The sequence below is a fragment of the Scylla paramamosain genome, chromosome 19 (assembly GCF_035594125.1).
Source record: "Scylla paramamosain isolate STU-SP2022 chromosome 19, ASM3559412v1, whole genome shotgun sequence".
NCBI classification, from domain to species: domain Eukaryota; kingdom Metazoa; phylum Arthropoda; class Malacostraca; order Decapoda; family Portunidae; genus Scylla; species Scylla paramamosain.
This window is the reverse complement of record NC_087169.1, coordinates 14,886,242-14,908,641: the sequence shown is the minus strand read 5'-3', so window position 1 is coordinate 14,908,641 and position 22,400 is coordinate 14,886,242. Positions and strand designations below refer to the sequence as shown.

Sequence of the window (22,400 nt, the reverse complement as noted above, 5' to 3'; positions counted from 1 at the left end):
CCTTAATCAACTCTCTGAAGCTGTGTCACATAAGCCTGTAATGACCCCTAACGTTACCCATACTTCAATAAAACCTCCTTACTTACGCCTCTAGAAGTTCACACTCTCTTTTTAATGCATTCCAGTGTTTCCCCCGCCTCTCATCTTGCCTCCTAACTGGCATCCATTGCTCCATAAAAGTTTACAGCTGTTCCTTATGGCTTTATAATGGGCTGTAAAGGTGTCTAATTGCCTTAAATGGGTCCCCAGCTCTTAAAGTTTAATGTTGGGTAAAGTTCCACATGTCTGAAACTTTACCAATGGTGTGAAAGTTATCCCGTGCTTCCTCACCCTCACACACGCTATTTCCAGCACACTAACGGGGTCTAATCGCCTTCCGCGCCCTTTTTGCAAACTTAACAGTGCTTTTAACTCCCTCTGCTTGTGTTTAAAATTCACTGATCCCTTTTTCCATCATCACACTGCCTCGTGTCCCCGCGCATTGTCTCCTGCTGAAGTGAAACGTCAGAGTAAGATTAGCAAAGGTGTGTTGTGTTTGTAGTTTGAGTGGTGCATGTTATTTCATTGTGTATTATTGTGTTTTGGTTTGTTTGTTTGTTTGTTTTTATTCCACATTACTCCTTTTCTTTAGTCTTCAATGTTTTCTGATCGTCCTCTTCCTCCTCTTCCGTCCCTACCTGCTTCGTTTTGTTTCATTAATTTCCCCGCTATTTTCCTTGCTACTCCTTTTCTCGGTTACTCAACACTTCTTGTCTATTCATACATTCTACTTTTTCTTACGTAGTCACCCAGCTTTCTTCCTCCCTCTGTACCCATACTCTGCTTCATTCTTAGTTATCCAATGCTCCTCCATCTTGCATCCATACCTTGTCATTTTCTTCCTAACCAATCCTCACTTTTCCATCTCTCTTCCTCTCTCTCCTATTCATACATTCCTTCATGCATTCATTCCTACCGAGTTTTTTTACCTTCACCCTCTATCCCCCCTCCATTTCCCCTCACTATCACTATCATGTTCCTTCCTCTTCCCTTCCTCTAACCCTCTTCTCCCTCCTATCCATGCTGTACCCTGTTTTCCTCACCTAATCTTCACCTTTATCCATTTTTCCCTCCTCCTCCCCTCACTTTCCTCTTCCTTCCTCTTTCCTTCCTCGTGCACTTTCCCCCTTTCTTTCCTTCCTTTCCTCCCTCTCAGCACCAACACTCCCCTCATCTTCCTTCAGCAATTTACGCGACGCCTCCATCCCTTCTTCCCCTCCTTTTCCTCCTCTTTCCTCTTGCCTCCTCCTCCTGTCTTCCTCTCCTTTTGCCGGTTCTCTTAGCCTTGCCAGAACCTGTTTGAGAGAATCAGACCCCCCGGTTGGACTTCGTAATTATCAGATAAGGAAACACAGCGCCTGATAGAGAGAGAGAGAGAGAGAGAGAGAGAGAGAGAGAGAGAGAGAGAGAGAGAGAGAGAGAGAGAGAGAGAGAGAGAGAGAGAGAGAGAGAGAACGGGGGGAGGGGAAGGGGAGAGATATGTAAAAGTTTGCTCTGCTTCAAGATTCAGATTTACTACAGTCATTCTCTCTCTCTCTCTCTCTCTCTCTCTCTCTCTCTCTCTCTCTCTCTCTCTCTCTCTCTCTCTCTCTCTCTCTCTCTCTCTCTTCCTCCTCCTCGTTCTATTTTTCCTTTGACATGTAATATTCCTCTTATCCTCTCAGTTGTTCTTTTTTCTTTTATTTTACTTTTGATCTCTCTCTCTCTCTCTCTCTCTCTCTCTCTCTCTCTCTCTCTCTCTCTCTCTCTCTCTCTCTCTCTCTCTCTCTTTCAGGCAATCACGGCTGGACCTCCGTCATTAACTGCCATGATAATTGGTCCCCTTTTTGTTAGTCATCAGTCTGAGTCTATTAGCATTTTAAAAAGATTATACTCTCTCTCTCTCTCTCTCTCTCTCTCTCTCTCTCTCTCTCTCTCTCTCTCTCTCTCTCTCTCTCTCTCTCTCTCTCTCTCTCTCTCTCTCTCACCTCGTCTCACTTCCTCTCTCCTTTACTCGCACATCTTCCTTCCTCTCTCTTTCCCCCCCATTCCTCTCACCTTAATTCACTTTTTCCTTTATCTCCTACTCCCTCTTTCCTCACTCCATTCTCCCTCCTTCTCACCTTTCCCCATCCTTCCCTCCCTCCCCCGCGGTCCGTCCCTCCCTTACACACTTTGACTGCCTAGGTAATGGGTAATCAGCGCGCCTACTTCATTATCTTTCTGCGCAATTTACTTTACGTGAGCACTGCTAGAGAATCGTAAGTAGTAGGTCGTTACTTTTCATTACACCTCTAATTGAATTCCCCGACAAGACGCTCCTTACCTGTTGTGCCTACCTGACTTCCCGTGCCTACCTGTTTGTGTCTGTACTTGTTACTGTTTGTTTATCATGTGTGTTTCTCTGGTAAGTGGTGTGTGTGTGTATGTGTGTTTTAGTTTCATAAGGGCTAAGGCGTCTCTTCTGTTTTTTTTTTTTTTTTTTTATGTGATCTTGTGTTTTTTGTGTTCACCTGTGCTGTTTACCTGTCCGTACCTGTGTGCCTGGTCGTGGTGTCCTTTGTACGTGTCATATCGTATTATTATTATTAAATTCTATATCATATTCACTTGGTTTTTCATATTGTTATCGTTTTCTTTGTCCGTCTGACTGTCTGTGTGTTAGTATCTCTCTCTCTCTCTCTCTCTCTCTCTCTCTCTCTCTCTCTCTCTCTCTCTCTCTCTCTCTCTCTCTCCCCCGCAGCTGTGTTATGACCATCTTTCCGCCACACGCTTGCCTCAGTATTGTGGAGTCAGCACGTGCTATATTTAAGCCTAACCTTTGCCTTTCGGTGTCACTGTGTTCAAATTGGTCCGCGGTGCACTGTCAATGATTTTGCTTCTCATTTTTCACGTCACTCATTTACCAGTCTTTTGTCTCTTGTTTTCATTTCTCTGTATGCTCGTTAACTCTACTCTTTCTTCTCCCCTTACCATTTTTTACCTCCTCCTCCTCCTCCTCCTCCTCCTCCTCCTCCTCCTGCTCCTGCTCCTGCTCCTTCACTACCCACAGCCACGTTCCTCCACTCTCTCCTCACCATATATTCTACTTCCTTCCTGTCACCTCTAGTGCCTTTCATCCCATCCTCCTTTCCTTTGCCTACTAAGTTTCCTACCTCCTCCTCCTCCCCCTCCTCCTCCTCCTCCTCCTCCTCCTCCTCCTCCTCCTCTTCCCTCTTCTTTCCTTCCAAGTCTTCTCTTTCTCTGCTTTCTCCTTTTCATCTTATACTGTATCTCAATTATCTACTCTTTATTTTCCTCCTCTGTTTACTCCTTCATCTTTATCTACATCTTTTGTCCCTCCTCCTCCTCCTCCTCCTCCTCCCCCTCCTTTACTTTACTTTCTCTCGTTTACCTACTATTTACTTTCCTCTTCTCTACCCATATATTTATCTTCCTCCTCCTCCTCCTCCTCCTCCTCCTCCTCCTCCTCCTCCTCCTCCTCCAAGGCCCTGCGGAGGAAGGCTATTTCACCGCCACGACCTGGGATCAGCTGAGCGGAGATTAAAGGGCACAGAAAGCCTGAACGTTACCATGGCGACCTCACCTCGTGCCCCCCTCCTCTCTCTCTCTCTCTCTCTCTCTCTCTCTCTCTCTCTCTCTCTCTCTCTCTCTCTCTCTGTGCTTCGTTCGTTCACTATTTCGTTGGCTTTAGTGCCATTCAGTCCAGTAATGATGATAAAAATAATAATAATAATTAATAATAATAATAATAATAATAATAATGATAATAATAGTGGTAGTAGTAGTAGTAGTAGTAGTAGTAGTAGTAGTAGTAGTAGTAGTAGTAGTAGTAGCAGCAGCAGTAGTAGTAGTAGTAGTAGTAGTAGTAGTAGTAGTAGTAGTAGTAGTAGCAATAATAATAATAATAATAATAATAATAATAATAATAATAATAATAATAATAATAATAATAATAATAACGAAAGTAATACAGTAAACCGAAGGACGAAAACGAGTAACCCGTATAACGAATCCAATGAAACACCGAACCAGTGACTCACGAAGCCTTCACTATTTCCCATGTGTGAGTCACCGTGTAACGAAACGAGCGAAGTGAACCAGCGTGACGAACCGGTCTCGAAGCGATAATTCCTGAACCCTTTACTGAGAGAGAGAGAGAGAGAGAGAGAGAGAGAGAGAGAGAGAGAGAGAGAGAGAGAGTGTTTGGTGATACCACTTATGTACCTTTTTCTTTTTCTTTTTTCTTTGTCACCGCATATGTGTGTGTGTGTGTCTGTGTGTGTGTGTGTGTGTGTGTGTGTATGTATGTGTGTGTGTGTGTGTAACCCCCGGCATGGAGTGTGGAAATTAAAAAAAAAAAACACGCACAAACATTTTGAAATATATTTTTCTTCATCCTTTTCTTTTTATTTTTATATCGCAAATTTTGTCTGAGTCTTATTTTCTCCCCCCTTTTTTTCCTTCATTTTTTCCTCTCATTTCGTGTCCTTTTCCTTCCTCCTCAATTTTCCCTCTCAGACCGCTAGGAGGAGGCCAAGAAAATGATGAAAATTGGAGGAGGAGATGGACGAGTGAAGGGAAGAGGTAGAGGAGGAGGAAGAGGAGGAAGAGAAGGAGGAGGAGGAGGAGGAGGAGGAGGAAGAGGAAGCAGGAAGTAGTGTTCATTACTTCAATTATGCAAGGATGACTTTTAGAAGCAGCGTTGAATGAATTCCATTGATTCTGGTTTCGGAAATGTTACGACGGTGATGGGGGTGGTGGTGGTGGTGGTGGTGGTGGTGTGTATGGTAGAGTAGTGGCAGTGAATTTATTTTTAGCCGAGTGACAGAAGAGAAAGTATTTATCGATGTAGTGAGAGTTTGCCGATAGACTCTTTATTTGCTATCTTCTTTATGGCTCATTGGATTTTGGTCTTGCCTTGCTGCCATTACTTCAGGGATCGAATCTTCAGTTACCTTAAAGTAGTTTTCACCTTTCACTTCTGTTATAAATATTTCCTGTGCATTTAGTTTTAAAATCTTATAAACCTCGAACTGTACCAACACCTTTTTAAACGTTAGGTCTGTACACTGTGAAAAATTAATGTTTTGTGAGCCGCGGTGTTTGGTAACTGAATAAGTGATGGTGCGTGTATAATTAATTTTGTAAGACCAACTGAGCAAAGATAACATGGCGGTGATAGTGGTGGTAATGGGAAGAATCGTGATGGTGATGGTGATCGAGGAGAACAACAAAATAAGCTGAAAAAAAAAAAAATGCCAATGGAGATGTCAGTTCCCAAGGAGTGGAGTCAGTGATGGTAGTAATTGTGATAGTAGTGATGGTGGTGGTGGTTGTAGTGGTAGTGACACGGTGCTGTTAGTCTGACGATGGTGGTGTTGTGGTGTGATAATGGTGGTGGTGGTGGTGGTGGTAGCAGGGATCACAACAATGGTAGTAGTCGTGGTGGTGGTGGTGGTGATAGCACTGGTCAAAGGAATGGTGGTATTAGTAGTGTAGGTGGTGATGTCGGTGGCGGTAATGGTGGTGGTGGTGGTGGTAATTGTAGTAGTAATGGCCTTGACGTTAGTAGGACTTGCTTCAGTGGGAGTAGTGATGATGGTAATGGTGAAGTGGTAGTAATAGTGAAGGTGGTGGTAATAGTGGTGATAGAAATGGTGGTGGTAGTAATAGTGTCACGTCAACGGTTATAGTAGTAGTAGTGGTTGTGGTGGTGGTGGTGGTGGTGGTGGTGGTGGCAGTAATGGCGGCGGTACATCACCACGGGCAGACGAACAATAATGGTGTATTTGCTGGTCACTTTCCAATAATCTCCTCGCTCCTCTTGCCCAAACATTCTCTTTTTCCGCCAGCCTTCCTCTTGCGTCATTCCTCTCTCTCTCTCTCTCTCTCTCTCTCTCTCTCTCTCTCTCTCTCTCTCTCTCTCTCTCTCTCTCTCTCTCTCTCTTGTCCCTTCCCCTAAGGCATAAACTAACAAGAGCTATGTTTCCTTGTCCCCTCCTCCTCCTCCTCCTCCTCCTCCTCCTCCTCCTCCTCCTTCTCCTCCTCCTCCGCGAAGTCATCAAAGTATAGAAGGAAGACCATCATCTTACCCTAGAGAGAGAGAGAGAGAGAGAGAGAGAGAGAGAGAGAGAGAGAGAGAGAGAGAGAGAGAGAGAGAGAGAGAGAGAGAGAGAATATATCAATATGCATTTTGTTTTTCATCCCAATCCATCTCGCAGGACCAAAAATCCCAAGAGCAAATTAATACGGTCGAAACAATGTGAAATGTCAATAAGGATTTTGGAAACGTTCGTTCAGTGGTGGACACATTTCGTTACGCTCATCATGCCAGAGGGAAAAAAAAAGAGAGAGAGGAAATGCCACAACGGTAACCAAAGTGAGAGAGAGAGAGAGAGAGAGAGAGAGAGAGAGAGAGAGAGAGAGAGAGAGAGAGATCAAAAGTAAAAGAAAGAGGAAATAAGAGCAACAATACATATAAGGAGAAAAATTGAACTAGGAAGAGGAGGAGGAGGAGGAGGAAGAAGAGGAGAAATTCTATCCTATCAATTTTTTTCAATCAATTTTTTCGTCGCTTTCCTTTCTTCATATACACATTAAAAAAAACAAAAACAAAAAAAAAGATGATAAAGACAATATATATGAAAGAACAGGTGTAAATTTTCTACCTCTTCTCGTGTGCATATAAACACACACACACAAACACACACACACACACACACACAAGTGGGTAGTACATGTTATTCTACTTTTAGCCCTGAACTGAATGGTGACGCGCTGGTCGTGTTATTGATTGTGAATTATGGTGTTGACGCGTGGGTGGTTACTATAATTTGCTGTCCCCTCCTTTTTCTCTTTTTCTTTTTTTTTCCTTTTGTATGATTTTCTGCTCGTTTTGTTCTTGTGAGATTTCGATTTTTTCCGTTTATTTCTGTAATGTTTTGGCAGTAATGTTTTATCTTACTACAGTGTATAATTTTGGATTTTTTGTTTTTTTGTTGCATAATATGATCTTTTGTTATTATTACTGTTGTTGTTGTTGTTGTTGTTTTTGTTATTGTTGCTGCTGCTGTTGTTTTTGCTAGTAATAGTAGTAGTAGTAGAAGTATTAGTAGTACGTTGTAGTAGCACTTATTACAGTAAGAGATGTCAAGAATAATGTAGTAGTAGTAGTAGTTGTTGTAATAGTGGCAGCAGCTGCAGCAGTAATGGTGGTGGTGGAGGTAGTGGTAATGGTTCAGTAATATTTCATTAAGTCCTTTGATTCATGTGAACAGAATTTTGTTTAATGTCAGCAAATCTTGTGAGACTCCCTTTTATCAAAATATTAAAAAAAATAAGTTGCTCTCTCATACGTGCTCACACACACACACACACACACACACACACACACACACACACACAAAGAGAGAGAGAGAGAGAGAGAGAGAGAGAGAGAGAGAGAGAGAGAGAGAGAGAGAGAGAGAGAGAGAGAGAGAGAGAGAGAGAGAAAGTTAGACGAAACTTGCCTTTATTTGAATATACAATTAGCATGTTTGGGAATTCATGTCTCCATAATATTTCAAAATTTGCATATAAGACAAAATATGTAAGACTGTTACCTCGAGGCTGCGATTTTCGTTATATATATATATATATATATATATATATATATATATATATATATATATATATATATATATATATATATATATATATATATATATATATATATATATATATATATATATATATATATATAACTTTTACCTAGCTGTAGAAAATCAATCATTTGCTTCAGCAGTATTTTTTTTTTTTTGTTGAAATAAGGACATATTTGTTTTCATTCATATTATCATTACCGATAAAACATTGTTTACTTCTTAATTATGAAGCATTATAAGATAATTTTAAGTAAATATAATGAGTTATCATCTTGCCTTTTATATTTATTTGCTATAATTTTCAAAATAATTTTATATATGACAGTTTCATTTCTTCTTTTTCTTTTCTTATAAGAAAAATATAAGCAGCATACGAACACATTTTTGAATAATTTGGTAATTTCGACACTTTTGTAATATTGCATTCTTAATTTTTATGAATCATGATTACATTTACATGTGTTGTTCTCACATTTTCATATTTCATTAATTTATATTTCACGAAATATATATATATATATATATATATATATATATATATATATATATATATATATATATATATATATATATATATATATATATATATATATATATATATATATATATATATATATATATATATATATATATATATATATATATATATTTTTTTTTTTTTTTTTTTTTCTTGAACTTGCGGGATGGTCAAGTTCACTGCTTCTGTGTGTTCGTGGCTCAAGTTTCAACTCTTTTCGTGGTCCCCTGCCGCTTTGTGTGGTGTGTGGTGGTCGTGTGGGTTGTGGAATGTGTGGGGTGTGTGGTGTGTGTATCTCGTGTGGTTGTGGAGTGTGGTGGCTGTGTGGTGTGTGGTGTGTGGTGGCGAGCTGTGTGTAGCACAGTGTCTCTTGTTTTTGTTCGTGTTATTGTTTACTTAGGTACTGTTGTCCGCTCCAGTACACTTACACTCTCCCGTACACTCTTTTTGTTTGTCTCCACACTTTTGTCATATACTGTCTTAACACTCTTGTCATCTACTACTCCTACTTATTATTTATTGATTTATGGCTTAGGAAAAGTGTTGCGTATCGATGACACTTCCCTGTGCATCGATGTGTTGGGTTCTGTTAGCGTGAAAGACTCGAGTACTAGCTAATGGCTGGTGTATTCATAAAGGTGTGTGGGTGTATCAAGTTGCTGTTGCATTTATAAAGGTGTGTAGGTGTATCTAGTGGCCGGTGTGGACGTGAACGCTCGTGTACTCACAGTTTGAATAGCTAATTTTAGTTCAATATCTGTGGAAAAAAAAGATAGATTTTGATTAGTATGTTTGTAAAATGTGTGTGGGTGTTGAGTGGTGTGTGTGTGTGTGTGTGTGTGTGTGTGTGTGTGCGTTGTGTGTTGTGTGCAGTACTATCTTAAATTCGTATAATGTCCAATAATAACTTAACAATGTCACTGCTCTCAAGGTCTCGCGTCGCCAGGTATAAAGAGGAAGGCACAAAGGGACACACACAGGCACGCTACTTTTAGACATTGAATATTTAAAACACAGGGAACATTTGGAAGGTGAACCGTACCCTCCCTTGCAAAGATCATAGTGTTGCTGCTTAAAGAGAGAGAGAGAGAGAGAGAGAGAGAGAGAGAGAGAGAGAGAGAGAGAGAGAGAGAGAGAGAGAGAGAGAGAGAGAGAGAGAACTTATTACAATTACTCAGAGTTATTTCATTGTCGTTCTTGTAATATAGTGACACAGACAGAATATAAAGATTGCGACACTCTCCTCCCGGCAGAAAATGAAGTGAAAGGGTAATTGTTGTGAGATAATAAGGCACAGCGCGTGGCCTTAGTTATGTTCGGGTTTAATTGCTTCATAAATTACCGCGTGTGGATTTATTCTTGTTCTATTTTTTTTTTTTTTCACTTTTTCTTTCTTTGTGTGTGAGAATAATTTACGTTCTTGGAAATATTTTATTATGTAGAGTAAATAAGCGAGGAGAAGAAACATAAATACGAGGCGGAGAGAAAAAGTAGAGAAAGAGGAAAAGGGGAAAAACAGTAATGGAAGAAGGAAGAGGAAAGGTGAAAAGAGGCGATAAAAAAACAAAAATTGAGGAGAACGGGGAACAAAAGAATGTAGAAAAAGAAAAAAATATGAGAAGAAAGCGAACAGAGAGAGAGAGAGAGAGAGAGAGAGAGAGAGAGAGAGAGAGAGAGAGAGAGAGAGAGAGAGAGAGAGAGAAAGAAGGCTGGGGTGAAGCGCCACAACTTTACTCATTAGGAACACATAAACTCCTTCTCCTCCTACTTTCCTCCCTCCTTTATTCTCCTTCCTGTGGTCTCTCATCGCTCTCTCCCTCTCCTTTTTCGTCCTCATGTGTATTCTCCTCCTCCTCCTCCTCCTCCTCCTCCTCCTCCTCCTACTTTCAAATATGCACAAAGAATTGAAGAGAAAAACCTGATATGCAGATTAATTACTGCCGTGGGAGTATTCTCTCTCTCTCTCTCTCTCTCTCTCTCTCTCTCTCTCTCTCTCTCTCTCTCTCTCTCTCTCTCTCTCTCTCTCTCTCTCTCTCTCTCTCGTGAATTTATAAAATTGTTTTCTAAATTAATGTAAAAATATGTCCATGACCTTTAGGTAAATTTTTTTTATCTTTATATAGCTCCTCCTTCCGTCTCTCTCTCTCTCTCTCTCTCTCTCTCTCTCTCTCTCTCTCTCTCTCTCTCTCTCTCTCTCTCTCTCTCTCTCTCTCTCTCTCTCTCTCTCTCTCATTATTCTTCCTTTCTGTGCATTTTTCTTTTTTTATCTTTCTCTGTCGCTCTTTATCCTTCTTCTGTCTCCCTTTTATCTCAGACAAAGTCTCCATTTCCCTTCCCCGCCTTGCATCTCTCTCTCTCTCTCTCTCTCTCTCTCTCTCTCTCTCTCTCTCTCTCTCTCTCTCTCTCTCTCTCTCTCTCTCTCTCTCTCTCTCATCCATTCCCTTTAATTACATTACTCACTGAGAGAGAGAGAGAGAGAGAGAGAGAGAGAGAGAGAGAGAGAGAGAGAGACTTTCTAACTTCATCTTAATAGTCTCTAACTGGTCATTAAGTCCTCATAATTACTTATAGGACTAGATGACTGTCACACACACACACACACACACACACACACACACACACACACACACACACACACACACACACACATCTCTTATCAATGTATCTTTCCTTTCAATACTAGTGAGCAGAGAGAGAGAGAGAGAGAGAGAGAGAGAGAGAGAGAGAGAGAGAGAGAGAGAGAGAGAGAGAGAGAAACAAAAGTATCGGGAGGAAAGATATATATTTATTCTGAAATTGATATCGAAATCTAAAACTTTAAAATACCAATATAAAATTTCCTCGACAGCTTTTACAGATTTCATTACTTCATAAACCGATGCTGTTTGCCTCGTCCCGTTTTTTAATTAGTTTTTTATTATTATTTTTTTTTTTTACGGTGAATTCCTTTCTATGTATTTTGTAGACCGTTTAGGTGCGTGAGGTAAGAGAAGAAATAATTCCTCCTCTGTAAACATACTTATTTTTCCATTACATTTGCTGGATATTCATGCTCTCTATTTAATACACGTACGTGCATGCATATATTCATGTTGGAGTTCCTGATTCAGTTTGTATGAATGAATAATCCCTTGAAGATTAGGTACATTATTAACATTATTATTATTATTATTATTATTATTATTAGTAGTAGTAGTAGTAGTAGTAGTAGTAGTAGTAGTAGAAGATTAGACGGGTTTATGGATGGGGATGATAGCTGGAAATAGGTAGATATATTTCATACAGGGATTGCCACGTGTAAGCCTGGTCGCTTCTTGCAGCTTCCCTTATTTCTTATGTTCTAGTAGTAGTGGTGGTGGTGGTGGTGGTGGTGGTGGTGGTAATAGTAGTAGTAGTAGTAGTAGTAGTAGTAGTAGTAGTAGTAGTGGAAACAGAAGTACGTAGCTGTAGTAGTAGTAGTAGTAGTAGTAGTAGTAGCAGTAGCAGTACAGTAGTAGTTGTTGTTGTTGTAATAATAGCAGAATCAATAATAGCCGTAGTATTGGTTGCAATAGTCGTAGTAGAAGTAATAGTATTAGTAGCAGCAATAGTAGTGTTCTCGCAGTAGTGGCAGTAGATACAACAATTATAGTGATAACAGAAGAGGCAGTAGTGTCATTATCAATTATTACCATTATGAGAAAGAAAATATTAGAAAACACCATGAAATTTGACAATAAAAAAAAAAACACCCCAGCATTCCCCGAGTCTCCCACGCGGCGTCTTTTCAGTCCGAGGCGTGCATTTAGACTAGGTGTTCCTTTATTTTTAGCTTTTAGGGGGCGTCATGTGATAGGATCGACGCATCTATTAAGGGTGATAAGAGCGTAGTGTGGGCTGGTGCTCCTCCCTCACCCTGCCTCACCCTACGTCACCCTGCCTGCCTCCCTGTCCTTCCATCGCTGCTTCAATTTTTTACGTCCTTTTTTTTTTTAGCTAAATTTCTCCCCTTTGTGGTTTATGGCTTTGCATTTTTCCAGGTTGTTCTTTTTATTCATGTTTTCTCATTCATCTTCATTACTTTTTTCCATCCTGCCACTGTTTTTCTGCGGTGGTCTTTGTTTGTTATGTATACTTTTTTCTTTTTCATCTTTGGTTCCCTCCCTTATCCTTGTTTTTATTCATTCATCTTTGCATGCAGGAATTTTTATCACCGTGTTCCATTTTCCTATTCCTCTTTCTTTTTTTTTTCTTTCCCTTCCTCTCTCTCCCTCTATTCTATAACATTACTAAACTTAATCGTACTGGCTTTACTTTGTCCCGCTTATCACTCACTCTTTATCATCTCCCAGTCTTTCTTCCACCTGTTTTTCATTTTTCTCCTCTCCTTCTTACTCACCCTAAATTATCATCACATTCTTCCTCCTTTTTCTCTTCCTTTTCTTCATGTAATGTCCTCATTTCCTTCCTAACTTCCCCTCATCCCTTGACTTTTCTTCCTTCTTCCCTGTGACCTATTTTTTCCTCTTATCATTATTCCTTTCCTTCTCTCTCTCTCTCTCTCTCTCTCTCTCTCTCTCTCTCTCTCTCTCTCTCTCTCTCTCTCTCTCTCTCTCTCTCTCTCTCTCTCTCTCTCTCTCTCTCTCTCTCTCTCTCTCTTTCTCCCCTCCAGTTGAATTGTGTTCATCACCACCATTATCTCCCTGTCACCTGCTCTCTCTCTCTCTCTCTCTCTCTCTCTCTCTCTCTCTCTCTCTCTCTCTCTCTCTCTCTCTCTCTCTCTCTCTCTCTCTCTCTCCTGAGCATCTACCTGAGGACAAATCGAGACCGAATACATTAGTGTCTTGTCTGGAAGCGAGAGAAATGTTTCCTAGGATTACTCTCTCTCTCTCTCTCTCTCTCTCTCTCTCTCTCTCTCTCTCTCTCTCTCTCTCTCTCTCTCTCTCTCTCTCTCGGCAATGTCAACAGCAGGAATCACCCACCACCATCACCACTACCACCTCCACCTCCACCTCCACCACCCCCTCCTCAAGTCAGTCACTGCCAGTCACTCTATACACTGAACAGTCGATAGATTGACCCCATAACTCCCCCTTTCCTGCCCCTTTCTGTCCCCCTTTAAGGCCTTTGAACTTTTTTGAGGAGGAAGATGAGGGGGTGATAAGAGGGGTGGGGGCAGGGAGGGTGAATGAGTGAAGGAAAGGGGGAAGGAGAAAAATTAATGTGTTTATTGTTGTGTTGTGTATTTTTGGATTGTGCTAATTATTTATACAAGTTTTCTATTGTTTTTGTTGTTGTTGTTGTTGTTATTATTATTATTATTATTACTATTACTTTTATTATTATTATTATTATTATTATTATTATTATTATTATTATTATTATCATCATCATCATCATTTGTTGTAGTGTTAGTAGTAAAAGTAGTAGTAGTAGTAGTAGTAGTAGTAATAATAGTGTTAGTATTAGTATTAGTAGTAGAAGTAATATAATGGCGGTTAATACGTTTCGAATCAAAATCACAACTCAAAAGGTGATAACCAGCATTACGTAGTAGTAACAACAGCAGCAGCGGTAGTGGAAACAAGTCACGTTAGTTAGAACACAGTAGTGGTTGTGGTGGTTGGTGGTGAATTAAATGAATATATGTATGTTGTTATATCTTAAAATGTGTACGTTTAATGTCAGTATCATTGTCTTTTTTTTATTATCACCATTAACAACATTCACCACCATTACTGTTAGCCGTCACCAGCACCACCAGCACCACCACTACCACAACTACCAGCACCGCCACCACCAGCGTCGCGGCACCACTGCCAACACGGTGCACCTGTCATCAACACCACTATCACACAGAGGCTAATAACTCCCCCTCTGTCACCTCGATCACACCCCGGAGACTCCTCATAGCTGCTGCTCCGCCACCGCAACCATCACCACCAACACTGCCACCACCATTTCCACTCCCTTCCCTACTATTAAATTATTGCTGTCAACATCACCACAGCCACCACTACTATTATTACTACAGCCTCTAGTGTTACTACTACTACTACTACTACTACTACTACTACTACTACTACTGCAATTTTAATTTCCTCCTCTCCCATCCCACACAATATCACACCCTTAATACAGTTTCCTCCTACATCCTCACCCACACTCACACCCACTCCCTCACCCACTCCCTCACCCACTCCTTCACCCACTCCCTCACCCACTCCTTCACCCACTCCTTCACCCACTCCTTCACCCACGCCCTCACCCACATAAGAACACAAAGCACCACAACAAACACATACTCCCTGTGAGGTAAACAACAAAGTGTTTACGGAAAAGAACGAAAAACATAAGAATCACTGCACTGTATTTGATTTCTTTTGCACTGGTTCAAATCACGTTCGCGTCACGTCCTTCACTGGTGGCGACGTTAACAGACAGGCGGACAGACAGACAGGCAGGCAGCGAGACGGACACACAGGCGCTACATAGTCCCTGCAGCCGAGCGTGGAATATAGTCTAGAGCCGCTAGCTGCTGGTGCCTGTCTGACTCTATCACAGCCGCCCTATATCTCACCGCCACACTTACTGCCTCGCCACTCACTGACCCAGACCGCAGGGGGAAGGGGGGATAGAGGGAGACACCTGATTGGTTCCCGACGGATCGTCACGGGGAGGGGTAGAGAGCTAAGGTCAGGGATCTCGAGAGCTTGGTACCCCTGCCGGCCGGGAGGGTCGAGTCCACGCTAACTTGAGGACCCGGACCGAAGGCTTCCCGATAGCTAGGGGCCCCGAGGCAGGGATTCCCGATAGCCAGGGAGGCCGACAGGCGGGGCCCAGGAGCGGAGAGCGAGAGCCGCGTGCCGTGCGAGGTAACCAACAGGTATGAGAGGCGTCCAGGCTGTGGTGCCGCCGCCTCTCTCTCTCTCTCTCTCTCTCTCTCTCTCTCTCTCTCTCTCTCTCTCTCTCTCTCTCTGGCTCCTCCTTCCCTTCCATCTCTCCCCTCCTTTCTCCTCCCGTACCCCTCCCCCTTCTCTTGCTCTCTCTGCTTCCCATCCCTCCACCCGTCCTCCCTCTTTCCCTCCCTCTCTCCTTCCCTCCTTCCTATCTCTCACCCGTCACCCACCCTCTCTCTCTCCCGTCTTCCCTCTCTCTTACCACATCCCTCGGTCGTTCTCCTTTCTTTCTTTTCTTTGCCTCCTTTTCATTTCTTTTACCGCTATATATTTCCGTGTCTCGTCTCGTCTCAACTCTCTCTCTCTCTCTCTCTCTCTCTCTCTCTCTCTCTCTCTCTCTCTCTCTCTCTCTCTCTCTCTCTCTCTCTCTCTCTCTCTCTCTCTCTCTCGTAAGATAGACATAACGTGCCGTCCTGCCTCAGCCGTAACGTTTTTTTGCGTCTTTTTTTCGTCACTCACAATGTTTGTTGGTATTCCTGCATTTGCATTTTGCTTTTTATTTCCCATCTTGCTTCTTTCTCCTTTTTCCTCTTGCACTTTCCCTGTTTTTTTTTTGGGGGGTTAATTTATTTTTAGAATTCGATTAACATCCTCTGTTCCTGTTGTCCTGCTCTCTCTCTCTCTGTGTGTGTATGTGTGTGTGTGTGTGTGTGTGTGTGTGTGTGTGTAGCAAGGGCGAATGGGGGCGGCGCTCCCTAGTGTGGTGGAGGTAGAATGTAGTGGTACTCAAATTAATACTGCTGGGGTTTGTCATAGTACACACACTCTCTCTCTCTCTCTCTCTTTCTCTCTCTCTCTCTCTCTCTCTCTCTCTCTCTCTCTCTCTCTCTCTCTCTCTCTCTCTCTCTCTCTCCCCAGTACCCTTCCCCAAGTTTCTCTCAGACACACAACACACCGCCAATCCCTGCCAAGTTTTACCTGCTAACTTTCGCACCTCATCGCTCTGTCTCCTGTCTGGCGTCCCTATACATCGTGACACCAATTTTTTTTTCCTGCATCTTTTATCTGCTCCTTTTGCCACTTGGTTTTAAATCTCGCCTTTTATGTTCGCTCAGTATTCATGTTCTAAATTCGTTGTGCTTTTCTTTGTTACTGAACGATTTTTTTTTCTCTCTCTCTCTCTCTGTAATCTTGCTTCTTTGTGGAAACGTGAATGAACTTTGCTGCGCCCCTTCCTTTTTCGTTAAGCTCTAATCCAAAGGGCAAGTCATGTTCAGGCACGCCACAAACACTTACTTCACCAATCCAAGTTAGACTATTAATAAAGTCATTGATGGAAAGTTTAAACACCGCTGACGGCAAAACAAGTGATGGAGTAATTCAAATCTTTCATCATCTGCGGTTTTATTTTCGTGCAGTAAAAGTCAGTCACTCAGTAAGCAGGTGTCATTGCGTCACTAGCAGGTAAAGGGCTGGTGAAGAAGGATCAAGATTCTATTATATTTGTTAATTGATCCTCCAAAGCGCCCACGTAGTTACTGTTTTGAGGGAAGTGCATCAGTGGGGGTTATTTGTCTTGAGTCTTGCGGGATTAGCGGTGAGGAATTGTAGCAAGGATGGGAATGCTGGCCCTTGGGAGAGGCTGTACGGGAAAAGGTACGTGTTGGGAGAGAGAGAGAGAGAGAGAGAGAGAGAGAGAGAGAGAGAGAGAGAGAGAGAGAGAGAGAGAGAGAGAGAGAGAGAGAGAGAAATTCGTGTTTATTTTTCTCTCGTTCTGACCCTCAAAAACTGCTTTCAATTAATAGTCTTTCCTTACCCCCTCTCTCTCTGTCTTTGTGTGTGTGTGTGTGTGTGTGTGTGTGTGTGTGTGTGTGTGTGTGTGTGTGTGTGTGCGTGCGTGCGTGCGTGCGTGTGTGCGTGCGTGCGCGTGTGTGTGCGCGTGCGTATGCGCGTGTGGCCTCGTTTTCTCCAGTGCATGTGCAAGTGCGCACGCACAACTTCGTGCCCATATATCACTTTATTGCCCATTCCCTCAGGAACACACAGTCGTTAGAAACAGAGAGAGAGAGAGAGAGAGAGAGAGAGAGAGAGAGAGAGAGAGAGAGAGAGAGAGAGAGAGAGATAGTAAGTTGTGTGGGAACAAAGAAAGCGACAAAGGGAAACTTAATTCTTAATTTTATTTTATTTCCTCCTCCTCCTCCTCCTCCTCCTCCTCCTCCTCCTCCTCCTCCTCCTCCTCCTTCTCCTCCTCCTCCTCCTCCTCCATCTCCTCCTCCTCCTCCTCCTCCTCCTCCTCCTTTCTCCTTTCTCCTCGTGTTACTCCTCCTCCTCGTTCCTCCACCAAATAAACCGGCAAGAATAAGAAAATCAGTAGCCCGTGGGAGAACAGGCAGCTTGGAAACATTGAAACACCGCAAGCAAGATTGGATGGCGGTGACGAGGAGGAGGAGGAGGAGGAGGAGGAGATGTAGGGGAAAAGGAAGTGGGGAGTGACCCGAGCAACAGTGAGAGAGAGAGAGAGAGAGAGAGAGAGAGAGAGAGAGAGAGAGAGAGAGAGAGAGAGAGAGAGAGAGAGAGAGAGAGACTGCTACTACTGCTTTCACCACCATCACTACTACTACTACTACTACTACTACTACTACTACTACTACTGTTGGTGTTATTGTAAATTGCAGCCGTTATCTACCATTCTTGATATCAGTGTAGCTTAGTTTCTTAGTGATAACGATAAGGTTTCAATCGATAGTGCGATGGAAGGGAGAGAGAGAGAGGGAGGAGGATGGATGGAGGAAAGAGATGGAGGGAGAGAGGGGAGGAAAGATGGAAGGGAGTTGGTGGAAATAGGGAGAGGAGCAGTAACATTTTTTTTACTTCGTCGCAAGGTGTTTGTGTGTGTGTGTGTGTGGAAAGTCAACTATGTTTGAAATGTCTAATGAATTGTTTGTCCAAGTTGTGAATGACGCGTCTGTTGAAACAGAGAGAGAGAGAGAGAGAGAGAGAGAGAGAGAGAGAGAGAGAGAGAGAGAGAGAGAGAGAGAGAGAGAGAGAGAGAGAGAGAGAGGGGTGGAGTGGGGGGGAGAGATGATAAAGAGTTTTAGGATGGGGCTCACAGCATTTTCGTAGCGTCTTTTCCCTGGTGACGCTGTGCAGGCTTTCAACGCAGCAGAAGACTGAAGGTCACAGAGGGCACACAGGCCACACAAGACCACCGGTAGGGAACACAGGACACGGAGACTTTAGGACTTTCATGACTTTCACGGCGGCCTGTTAAGTGTGTGTAATCCGTGTGGGCTGGCAGGGAGTTGTGGGTGGCGTTTCATGGCAACGGAGCACCTTAATGATACGGTCTTCATCGCCACTTCTTGGCCGCCGCGAAGAAAGAATACGTCTATGGATGGTTTGTCAATGTCTCGCCGCTACACAAAGCCACTTTCAGGAGGCGGGAACAATGCCTCGCGGGGCAGGCGGCACCGAGACTCTGCACCAGAAGAGGCTTTACCCTCCTCAAGTACGGAGGCGACATGAGGCTGGTGACTGTGTGGGCGTGGGCGATGCTGTGGGCGTGGGCGGCATTGCTGCGGGCCATCGGAGGCGTGGACATGGTGATGTTTGGACGCGTTCTGGTGGAGTCTTCTTGGTTCAGCAAAGTCGATAGGGAGACGAAGAGCTTGTCGAGCCTGGTCCTGTGTGGCGCAGAGTGCACGCGTGTGAAATGGTGCCAGCTGTGGTGCCTCGTCCAGCCCGGTGAGTGCCTGCTCACGTCCCTCGTCGTGTCGGGGTCGTACCAACCCTTGGAGCTAAACGACATCCGCCTGTGCTACACCAGCAGACGGCCAGATTTCGCTGTGGGATCCTCCATCTTTTCTTCCCAGAGATACGATGACACCAGACCGAAGGAGAACCTGGTGGACGGCATCTACAACTGGAACGTGATGCAAAGTTCTATTATTGTATCAGATAATGCCACGGCCTGGTTCCTGGTGGACCTGGGAGTCCCTCGCAGGGTGTCTAAGGTGCTGCTGATAGCTCAGCCCACTGATCTTGCCAGGCATTGGTTTCAAGACCTTGAAGTGCGAGTCGGGGATATACAAGAGACGGGGAACTTTACGTCATATACTCTGCTGGGAACCTTCGTGGGTCCGGGAAATACTAGCCAAGTGGTGGTGATACGCCCCTCAGCCCCCCTCGTGGGCCGCTACGTGTCCATACAGAGGATGACTGAAGGCAGGCTGCAGATATCTCACCTGGAGATACGCTAGTGCCGCGCCTCGAGAGGTGATATTTGCCAGTTTTCTTTCTGTTCAAGAGTTCGCGGTGTGTGACCTGTGTGTGACCCATTTAAGAATAATGTAGAAAAAAAGAGACAAGATTATGAATTTCGTGTTTCTTAAAGAAGCCTTATACTGTGACTTGCTGACGATAATTTCAAGAGAATACTGATATACAACATACCTATGTACAACAATTATTTCTAAGACCGTGAAGGTCACCAAAGAACTGTTATGTTTTAACACGACTCGAGGCAATTTGTGAAATACCAGCGCACGCCGCCGCCAGCACCGTGTGGCGGCTGCAGCTAACTCCTAAGAAGCAGTAGTGGCAGTATGGAAATGTGCATTTATCATCAGTTCAGTAACACAAATACAAAGTCCAAAAGTACATACCTTCGTAGATAGTATGCTTAATTTATCTGTCGTAGTTATTTGTTTAAATTCTAAATCTGTCTGCACTTGTACGTATTGTCAGTTACCTGCAAATAATGTGTGTGAAAATGTAACCGTCATTTATTCTAAATAAAAGCAGATCTTTGAAGATGCAAGTTTTGCTTGAGCACGAGTAACTCATTTTTTTACCTGCTTTTCTTTCCTCCAGCCTTACGGGTTGTGTGTGTGTGTGTGTGTGTGTGTGTGTGTGTGTGTGTGTGTGTGTGTGTGTGTGTGTGTGTGTGTGTGTGTGTAAGTGCATGCGTTTGTATGCGTTTATGCGTGCATGTGTAGGTGTGTCAATCGGTGCTTCCCTATCAGACACAGGTGGCAAGGAGCTCCCAGTCTCTTGGAAACTGATTTAACAAAGAGTTGAGGTACGAAATTTTCAGTTGATATACTAAGGAAATAAAACGTAAATATTCTGGATTCCTCCTCCAATACGGATTTACTCACGGTGCCTCTTTCAAGTACTGATGTGGTAATGATGGTAATCTTAAAACTAGTCACAATTATCAAAGTTAAGCATTTCTACTTCACCGAAGAAATTCACTTGTAGGTCAAGAGGATTATAGTGACCCATGTAAACCAACCAAGATGTATGTGTGTGTGTGTGTGTGTGTGTGTGTGTGTGTGTGTGTGTGTGTGTGTGTGTGTGTGTGTGTGTGTGTGTGTGTGTGTGTGTGTGTGTGTGTACTGTGCCCGCCGCCTGGGGTTACCAGGGCGGCGCCGTCTAATGGCAGGTGCTGGAGTAACGTATGGCAGCGATCACGCGCTCTTTGTAGGCTGAAACTTTTCTTTCTTCAGGAGGGTAAAGAGTCGCACTGTGTCATTCTGGTGGTGATTGTGAAGGTATTGATTACACGTGATCTCACCAAAGGAACAGGTACGTACCCATCAGTGTATATGTGAGAGAGAGAGAGAGAGAGAGAGAGAGAGAGAGAGAGAGAGAGAGAGAGAGAGAGAGAGAGAGAGAGAGAGAGAGAGAGAGAGATGGGAGGTTCGGAAAAGTGTGTTGGTCTGTATGACTGTGGATGCTTAAGTAGAATTAGGATGTCATAGGAAGAGTGTCGCTCATATACAGTACCGCGCAGTTCACATCCGGACGGCCCCTGGGTGAGGCTCCGTCACCCAGAGGAGCATTACCGAAAGTTGCAGATAGGCTTAATAAGATATATAAATGAAACCTATGTGATGGTTTACGGCTAACGGGGTTCGTTAGAGCGGATTGCATTTTCAAAATTAATAATAATATTCCGAGGAAACGTACCCAGGTGTTCACGTCACGCCTCACCTTCCTTGCTGATTTCTGAGTTACTTCTCACTGGCTTCCTTGCTGACTTCTGGGTTATTTCTCACTGCGCAAGATGAACAACAGAGACTGCATTCAAGTCGTATCATGCACACACTCGCTGCCTGTACACGGTATGGCGCAACCTCTGGTGCCGCATCTTTATCTTGGCTGCTTGTCATGGGAATCTTTATCTCGTACAGTGTATGAAACAAAAATCCTGGGTATTTCGTCTGGCTTCCGGAGTTGGCTGAGTGTCGGGGCAGTGTGGATTGCTGCCCTCACCGAGGTCCTCTTCTCTTTTGTTCTTCCCTTCCGCCGAAGTCTGGTGGTGGAAGGGTGACGCTCTCTCATTGGCGCAGGTTTGGTCCGTCATGGTGAGGACGGCAGCAGAGGACAAAGGAATGCTGTTTGTTATGCTCTTTGACAAACGGAGGAAATAATGTCCCTGAAAACTACACCATTGATTTGCTGCCTTCCCGCCTTGACAGGTGATGAAGCCCTCCGTGGCATTCAGAACGCGTCTTGAAGCGGCGGCAGACAGTGGCATTCGCTCCGCTGTACGTAATCAACTCCGTGAGGTGCTGCGACATGAGACTGACGACGGTGTGGGTTTGGGCGATGCTGTGGGGGACGACGACCGTGCTCCGAACCAGTGAAGGAGGGGATATGGTGATGTGGAGGCGGGTCATGGTCGAGTCAACTTGGCTCATTAGAAGTGTAGTTCTGGACAGCAGGAACTTGTCTCTGACTCTGTGTGGCTCAACTTGCATGATGACCGACAGGTGCCAGCTGTGGTGCCTCGCCCAGCCCCTCCAATGTCTGCTCTCATCCCTCATCGTGTCAGGCTCGTACCAGCCCTCGCAGCCAGATGGCGCCCTCTTGTGCTACACTAACAGACGCCCGGACTTTGCCACCCACGCCTCCATTACTTCCACCGGAAGTGTGGATAAAGTGAGAGTAGCAGAGAACCTGGTGGACGGTGTCTACAACGGTCTTGTATCACAATCTGCCGTTACGGAGTGCATGGCAGGAAAATGCTGGTTCCTGGTGGATCTGGGTGCTGAGCGCGTCATTTCTGAGGTGCTGTTGATGGCTCACAATGGTGGCCGTTCTCTTGTTAACCGGTTCAGAGACTTCAAAGTCAAACTCGGGAATGTGGCTGGAGATTTTTCGTCCTACACGCTGCTGGGATCCTTCCAGGGTCCGGGAAAGCCCAACCAAGTGGTGGTGCTGCGTCCCCCTTCCCCCTCACGGCTCGCTACGTGTACATACTGAAGGCATCAAGGAGGAACTACCTTCAGATCGCACACCTGGAAATTCATTAGGATGTGATGTTGAAAAGAT

General features: G+C 43.8%; 2 protein-coding genes across 3 annotated transcripts in view; one reads left to right on the top strand and one right to left on the bottom strand.

Moving 5' to 3' along the window:
- LOC135109692 (inactive dipeptidyl peptidase 10-like) overlaps positions 1–15,059 on the bottom strand; it is a 160,771-nt gene extending 145,712 nt beyond the window's left edge. Inside the window, exon 1 of one of the 2 annotated variants that reach the window (XM_064021250.1) lies at positions 14,753–15,059. The gene's annotated coding sequence lies outside the window, so the exon portion shown is untranslated. The remainder of the gene's footprint in view (positions 1–14,752) is intronic. The other variant, XM_064021251.1, reaches the window with a different exon arrangement.
- Positions 1–19,493, top strand: part of LOC135109695 (uncharacterized) — a 40,154-nt gene extending 20,661 nt beyond the window's left edge. The window contains exon 3 of the mRNA XM_064021260.1: positions 18,496–19,493. Within this exon, the coding sequence (XP_063877330.1) occupies positions 18,581–19,318 (738 nt within the window). The 5' untranslated portion in view covers positions 18,496–18,580 and the 3' untranslated portion in view covers positions 19,319–19,493. The remainder of the gene's footprint in view (positions 1–18,495) is intronic.
- Positions 19,494–22,400: the final 2,907 nt, after the last annotated feature.